Source organism: Cornus florida, unplaced genomic scaffold (assembly GCF_030987335.1).
Source record: "Cornus florida cultivar Cherokee Brave unplaced genomic scaffold, ASM3098733v1 CherokeeBrave_3.0.0_Hap2_Chr11, whole genome shotgun sequence".
Taxonomy (NCBI): domain Eukaryota; kingdom Viridiplantae; phylum Streptophyta; class Magnoliopsida; order Cornales; family Cornaceae; genus Cornus; species Cornus florida.
Genome location: NW_026775581.1, coordinates 126,674,653 through 126,682,393, shown reverse-complemented (window position 1 = coordinate 126,682,393; position 7,741 = coordinate 126,674,653). Strand labels below are relative to the sequence as shown.

Sequence of the window (7,741 nt, the reverse complement as noted above, 5' to 3'; positions counted from 1 at the left end):
TTTGGTTGTCCAAAATGTAGGTCAAGCTTATATTACTATTCCCATTTATGCAAAGAAATGCTGAATTAAAACTACATTTAATGTTCAAAAGCGCATCACCAAATCACACAACCCTTGCAACAAAAAAGACCTGTCTTAAAAGGAAAAAGAAAAAAAAAAACAAAAATGTTATTTACAGACAGAAGAAAACAGACATCCAGGCATTCAAAGGAGAGGGCAACTAGCCATAACACTTCCCCTTGCTTTCACCCAACTTGTTCTCATGATCAAATTCAGCCACAAACTTGATTCCTGCCAAAACACACCTATGAAAACACAAGATAATATTCATTAGCAACTGTACGTCAAATCAAATTATTACAAATGGAGAGCCAATATTATGCGCACTCCAGTTTGCCATAATTTCAGATACTCTAGGAGAGGCTATATCTAGTTTCAACAGAAACTTGAACAATTGTTCAATTATATTAATTAATAAAAAAAATCAAATCCTCAATCAATTAGATGTATACAGATAGAGTTCATACTAGAAACTGGACGAGATCCAATACCTAGGCGACAAACTCCTATGTTCCAGAGCAACTAGAAAGATATTCTTTAACCGGAAAGAATTCATTTCAGATATAGGATTCCTATCCAGAAGTTTTAGCAACTCCGTCATCTTTACGATGGAGTTGCTAGAACTTCCTGGGGATGGTTCACCATTCCGTTATTTTACAATGTTCCCTAAACTACCTGCAAATCACAATGAAAATTTGAGATGCAAATATTTCTCAGAATAAACATAAAAAGAGTCTTCAGTTGAACATAAATAGAAGGTTATCGGATCTTCCATTATGTGTGTTAGGCCTGATACAGTATAGCAGAATGTGCTACTACAATAGACTGTAAAAAACAGAAAGATACAATACCGAAAATCAATATACAGGCGAAAAAGATTATCAGGTATAAAAAAGATTGATGAAGCAAATAAATGAATATATGGAACACCAGTTGCTCAAATTACTTACTGAAACTCAGTTCTCAAGATTTCCATTATGCTTCTTCATAACCTCATCATCTTTAAGCTCATCTTTAGTAACCACTAAAGTAAGGATGAAAACTTTGTGCTTAGTGCACCAATTTGTCATAATATGAACCTCTGCAAAAGAAAATAGCATTAAGAAACTAACCATCAGGCCATAACAAAACTGCAAAATAACAAATATATATAAGACAAACTCCTTAGTTCCAAAGTAAAAATGCTCAAGACGACAAATAAATTCTCACACCTGCACTGCTATTTGTTGCCGTGCTTGCTGCGCACGCATCACAGTAAGTTTTATCACCGAATTTAAGTCCATTAAGAGACGCAATGGCAATATCACTAACTGATAGATCCTCGTAAATGCAAAATGCTAGCCTTTGGAGTTTCCTGTTTCTCTGTCCCTCACTAAATCAAAGCCCCAAAGGGACCCAAAGGACTTTAGCAGCTCCCGGATCGGTGTTTCTGTAAGATAATAGGGGAGGCCACCCACAAATATACAATCAGGACCCTCAAGCACGCCAGCAGACTCTAGTGTTAGCTCAACAGCAGCTAGGTTCAAACTGGGATTGGATTCTCTTCGACCAAGTGTAGAGAAAGCCAATGAGGACTTGTAATCATAAGGCGTCCTGATGTTAACTGGTGCTCCCTGTACATATAAAAAATAAAAACAAACAGATCAGTACAATATACACAAGAATTGCAATTCTCAATAAAAAAAACTTTAGACATGCAAAAAAACTATCATAACTACTAAAAAGATTTATTAAATAAAACTAAATAACATAGAGAAGTTGTAAAAAAAATTGACATGCACAAGGATTCAAACAGGAAAAATCCAAGATATTTAATAAGATTAAAAAAAGAAAAAATCCAAGATATTTAATAAGATTAAAAAAGAAAATTAGATATTTTTGAATTTCTATAGGTACACGTGGTCGGTTTTAAACTTTTAATTCTGACTTTGTTCTTCTTGGGCTTTTTTTAAGTGATTTTTGTTGCATTGTAAATGAATGTGACTGTATTCTGGAACAGTTAATCTTGGTCATCATGATGTACATCGCTGCAACAGTGTGTGTGTGTTCAAATAGTATATATGAATTTTAGTGATTATGATGATACATATAATGACGGTCACGACCTTTGTCCCAAGCCCTATCCCTATCCTGGGATTTCTCTCCATCTCTGTCCCCGTCCGTATCCATATCACACCCTTTCACCCTTACCTTTTCCATGCTTTTAGAAGACTCTCCTTCGTGGTCACGAGAACAATATACAGTGGTTTCAGATGGTCAGTCACAAATCAAACTTAACAATCTAATAACATTATAAAAAAACATAAATTACAAAAGTTTATATTGTCTAAATAGTTTGCAGATGTTTGCCCCATATTTACTGCTAGTCAAAAATGCAAAAATCCAAAGAATACATCATGTACATCAAATGGTGTGTCTACCTTCTATAAATTACACTAAAAAAGTTGTAATATCTGTTTTCCATACAGGGCCGGACATATAAAAAACCCTAAACACATCCAATAACTAAAATCATGATTCAGATGTGTTTACTCAAATTTGCATGCAACAAATAAAGCGGTTCTAAATCATAAACCATAAGATAAATAGATTTAATGCCAAAGAGCATGTATAGCTAAATAAATAAATATAGGAAAATGACTTCTATATTTGGTTAATCAAGTTCCAGAATAAAATACTAAAGGAAGACAAATAAATTCTCAAACCTGCAATGTTATTTGTTGCAGTGCATAATCTTGTTCAGGTTTAAGTTGGGTAGCACACTCGTTGGCGCGCCTCACAACAAGAGTTTTATCACCTATTTTAAGGCCTTTGAGAGAACAAACGGCTATATCTGTAACAGAGAGATCCTGGTAAACACAGAATGCAGAGCCTTTGGAGTTTCCTGTGTCTCTGTCCTTCACTAAATGAAAGCCCTGAAGGGGCCCAAAGGACTCGAGCAGATCCCTGATCTGTGCTTCTGTAAAATGATAGGGGAGCCCACCAACAAAAATACAAAAAGGACCCTCCAGCCCACCAGCAGATTCTGGTGTTAGCTCAACAGCAGCTTGGTGTGAGGGGTTGTAACCCTGTACATACGAAAATTAAGACAAACAGATCAGTACAGTATTACACGAGTTATCAGACATGCAAAAAACCTATGCATAGTAAAAATAAGAATTTTTTGAATAAAAATAAGAATTTTTTGAATAAAAATAAGAATTTTTTGAATAAAAATAAAAAAAAAAACTAATAATTTGTAAAAAAAAATTAAAAAAAAAAAAAGAAAGTTGACATGCACAAGGTTTTTTTTTTTTTTCAAAAAAAAATAAAATAAAATAAAAATTTCTAGATAATAAGATTCGGAAAAATCTAGAAAATTTTCAATTTCTATAACTAGATGTTGTCAGTTTTATTTTAATTCTGACTTTGTTATTCTTGTGCTTTTTCAATGTGAGTTGCATTTTAAAATTGATGTGACTATATTTTAAAACAGTTAATCATGGTGATTATGATGATACATCGCTGCACCAGTAAGAGTGTGTTCAAATACTATGTATGAATTTTAGTTATTATGAAGATACACATAATGATGGTCACACCTTTGTCCCAAACCCTGTCCCCTATCCGTATCCCGGGATTTCTCCCCATCACTGTCCACAACCTTTTCTATATCACGTCCTTTCACCCCTTTCCTTTTACCTGCTTTAAGAAGACTCCCTTTAATAGTCACGAGAACCATACTACAAAAAAATACACTAGCTTCAAATCGTAACTCACAAATCAAACTTAACAATCTAATAACATTATTAAAAACCATAAATTACAAGTTTAATTGTCTAAATAGTTTGCAGATATTTGCCCCGTATTTACTGCTAGTCAAAAGCCAAAAATCTAAAGAATACATCATGTACAACGAATGGCGTGTCTACATTCTCTAAATCACACTCAAAAAGTTGCAATTTGTTTTCCATAGAGGAAGAACATATACAAAACCCTAAATGCATCTAAAAACTAGAGAAATCACAATTCAGATGTGTTTTCTCAATTTTGCATGCAACAAACAAAGCAGTTCTAAATCCATAACCATAAGCTATGCCAAATACATATATAGCTAAATAAATAAATATAGGAAAATGAGCTCTATATTAGGTCAAGCAAGTTCCAGAATAAAATACTAAAGGAAGACAACCTAGCGGTACCAGGCCTTACTTCCCAAAGGAAGGTCAGGGGTTCGATCCTCCATAGAGGCATGTGTGTGCGAATACCAACTAGGAAAAAAAAAAATACTAAAGGAAGACAAATAAATTTTCAAACCTGCAATGTTATTTGTTGCAGCGCATGCTCTAGTTCAGGTTTAAACTGGGTAGCACCCTCGTTGGCACGCCTCACAATAAGAGTTTTATCACCCATTTTAAAGCCATTGAGAGCACAAACAGCAAGATCTGTAACCAACGGATCCTGTAAACACAGAATGCAGAGCCTTTGGAGTTTCCTTTGTCTCTGTCCTTCACAAAATGAAAGCCCTGATGTGGCCCAAAGGACTCGAGCAGACCCTTGATCTGTACTTCTGTAAAATGATAGGGGAGCCCAACAACAAAAATACAATAAGGACCCTCGAGCCCACCAGCAGATTCTGCAACAGCTAGGTGTGAGGGGTTGTAACCCTGGACATACGAAAATTAAGACAAACAGATCAGTTTAGTATTACGTGAGATAAAAAAATATAAATAAATAAAAAGACATGCAAAAAAGCTACACCTAGTAATAATAAGATTTTATAAGATTAGGAAAAGATGTAAAAGAAGTTGATGTGCACAAAATTCTAACAGGAAAAAATACAAATATTTTATAGGATTCGGAAAAATCTAAATAATTTTCAATTCTATAGGTAGACTTGGTCAGTTTTAAATTCTGACTTTGTTCTTGTGTTATTTTAATGTGCTTTTTGTTGCATTCTAAATTAAAGTGATTATAGTTTGAAACAGTTAAAATTCTCCTGTCCCAATCCTTTCTCTACCACGCCCTTTCTCCCTTTCCTTTTGCCCTTTCATCGTTACAGTAAATCATGCTACAGAAAATACAGTAGTGACAAAATTGTCAGTGACAAATCAAACTAAACCATCTAATAACATTATTAAAAACCATTGACTACAAGTTTTAATTGTGATTGTGAAGGATGTCTTCACCTTTTCTTGTTCTTGTTTAGATTCTCTCTTTCATCACCCCATTCAGGGGTTAAAATTCTAGTTATCTAAATAGTTTGCAGATGTTTGCCCCGTATTTACGGCTAGTCAAATAATCAAGAATCTAAAGAATACATTATGTACATCAAATGGTGCGTATGCCGTTTCCTGAATCATACTAAAAAAGTTGTAATGCTTGTTTTCTATACAGGCAGACCATATACAAACCCTAATTTAATCCAAAAACTAAAATCACAATGTGATTTTCTTTAAAAACACTAATGGATCTTCACTCGATGCGATCTCGCATTGATTTAGAAAACCACACATACATAGAACAATACAACCCTAGATGCATAGATACAGTTATACACAATACCTGAGACGGAGAATCGCTGTAACTGCCGTGACCGCCACCTCTTGGCGGAGGAGAAGAACCAGTGTTGTCTAGATCGTTCCCTTCGTATTTCGCCATCGCCTCTCTTCCTCTGTATTCTCTCTCTACAATTTCTTGATGGCCGTTTCCTTCCAGTCTTGATTGTATTCCCTCTCTTCGATTAGAGCGGCCGAGAGGAATAAAGGAAAGGAAATGATGTAATGGTAAATTAGCTGACACGAACTAACCGCTTTTGAATAATTACTGTAATAAAGTACAATTTTTAACCTCTTTCGATTAGTTTTAAAATCCAATTATGTTTTTGCAATAAATCTCCTGGTACTATTTATTTGGTAAAAAAACAAAAAAAAAATTCTCAACTTTTTGAGTTTTTATCGAAAATACCCCCAATAATCAGGTCGGGGTTTATGCAATTTGCCCAATTAAGTGAATTTAACTAAACTTTTTTTTTTATTTTTTCTTTCTTGAATAATAATATTTTAACTTAAATTATTTTTTGTTACATGCAAAAATCATATTACCTCGCCTAAGTTTCTAGCCAAAGCCACCAACCTGTTCATAATTCGGTTTAATCTCACCCTAAAACTACTTTTACAAGGAAGAAGGTGAGAAACGACATGCTCTTTTGGTTTAATCTCACCTTCGTACTACTTCTACAAGAAAGAAGGTGAGAAACAATGAAAAATTATTTATGCCCAATATCAAATCTCTTTAGTAGTGGGATTTAATAGTTGAAGTGAAAAATAATTTTTTAAGAAAAATTATAATATATTAAAAAATACAAAATTTTGGAGCTTCTTATTGGTTAGGCGGTTGCTCTGCTCTACAAGTTTAGACTATCCACACGAATGCCAATTAATTGTTTCATTAGGAAGGTAACAGGGTGCATAGTAAATAAATAATTGCTATTTATTGAGTCCAATGTGAGTGAATTAGATTCTGTAGCATTGATCAATATAGTAACATTGAATTACATTTTATAACTTCGATCAATATAGTCAACAGATTACAGATTGGATTAATTGTTTCCCTCAATTTTTAGGTACTGAGGGTAGAGGTACAGAATCTGAAAATTGCATTTTGGAGTAGGGATTGATATCCCTTTGAAACTGTTTGTTGTAGGAAAATAAGATTATAAGCTGGCAATTGTGGATGGGGCATTTGGCGAATGATTGTTTTCCTAGCAAGGAGATGGTGTTGGTCATCTTGTATTCAATGATGGGATAGGAGAGAGTAATTATTGCATTCCTTTAGGTGCTCTGCATTTTGTAGCTAGAACCCCTGCACTGATTGATGCACCAGAATGAGAATAATTGGGTGTGGTGAGACAGAAATTGAAATTCACTTGCAACAGAATATCACAGATTAACTCACACAGGTATATGAGCTCCACACAAGATGTAGACTCTTCAATTTGGTTCTCAAGACTTCCCTTCTCCAGTTAGAGGTGACATTAGGAAGTTACCTATGCTCTTCATTACTGATACTGTATCCTTCCTTGTTCCTTGCATTATTCTTGTGCCTGAATCAATGCGTGCGATATCATTTAGAACGATCTCATATTGCCTCTTTACTTCCTCCACACTTTTCCCACCCGAGGCCTTGGCTATTTTGTGCCACCGGTCAGGGGTGTCCTTATCGTATATCTCTAGGTTCAAATTTTGTTGGGACAGCAGGAAGGAGAACTGGATGCCATTTTCTAGCAGCAGATTTATTAGAGTGAGTTGAGGGGAGGTAGATGGTGGGAGCAAATAATGTTTTCTGTTTAAAATAAGGAACTGTGGATTAAGTACTATTTGCTGATTAAAGCTAACAGACGAAAGGCAGTGAATGGAAAAGCCAACAGAAAGAGTTAGTGGAAAGCTCTACTGAGTTTGAGCAAAGCTAGTAGAAGACTCCAATAATGAGTGAAGATAAGTCCAAGTAACAACCATTTTAACCTTCTTAAATTAATTTGCAATATTGCAAGTTGGCAAACAAAATTTGCAGAACTGCAAATTATTTAATCAATGAAGCAGTCATGGGCTGAAGAAAGACATGGAAAAATGGGTGGGGGAGAGAGATCATTATTTTTTGTGACACAATTGTTTCCATTTCAACTCTCTTCTATTGTACAATT

At 34.6% G+C, this 7,741-nt stretch overlaps 1 protein-coding gene across 5 annotated transcripts; it reads right to left on the bottom strand.

Moving 5' to 3' along the window:
- Positions 1 to 5,805, bottom strand: LOC132286262 (splicing factor U2af large subunit B-like). Of its 5 annotated transcripts, none has more exons than XM_059788558.1 (7): positions 5,605 to 5,805; positions 4,357 to 4,706; positions 2,766 to 3,128; positions 1,272 to 1,673; positions 1,011 to 1,141; positions 528 to 885; positions 1 to 305 (listed from the first exon to the last, which is right to left on the bottom strand). In XM_059788558.1, the coding sequence occupies exons 2-4, from the start codon at positions 4,450 to 4,452 to the stop codon at positions 1,398 to 1,400; spliced, it is 735 nt and encodes a 244-aa protein (XP_059644541.1). In that variant the 5' UTR covers positions 4,453 to 4,706; positions 5,605 to 5,805; the 3' UTR covers positions 1 to 305; positions 528 to 885; positions 1,011 to 1,141; positions 1,272 to 1,397. The 5 variants fall into 5 exon arrangements, with proteins under 5 accessions (XP_059644541.1, XP_059644540.1, XP_059644537.1 ...); XM_059788557.1 differs by having other exon boundaries at positions 552 to 885; XM_059788554.1 differs by having other exon boundaries at positions 1 to 885.
- Between the last annotated feature and the right edge of the window lie 1,936 nt (positions 5,806 to 7,741).

What these genes read in the sequence shown, in the direction of transcription:
- LOC132286262 (XM_059788554.1), bottom strand. Translation starts at nt 4,452, where the DNA reads ATGGGTGATAAAACTCTTATTGTGAGGCGTGCCAACGAGGGTGCTACC. An exon ending in TGCAACAAATAACATTGCAG is followed by an intron (nt 3,129 to 4,356) that starts GTTTGAAAATTT and finishes TCGTATGTACAG; the next exon opens with GGTTACAACCCCTCACACCA. An exon ending in TGCAACAAATAACATTGCAG is followed by an intron (nt 1,674 to 2,765) that starts GTTTGAGAATTT and finishes TTATATGTACAG; the next exon opens with GGAGCACCAGTTAACATCAG.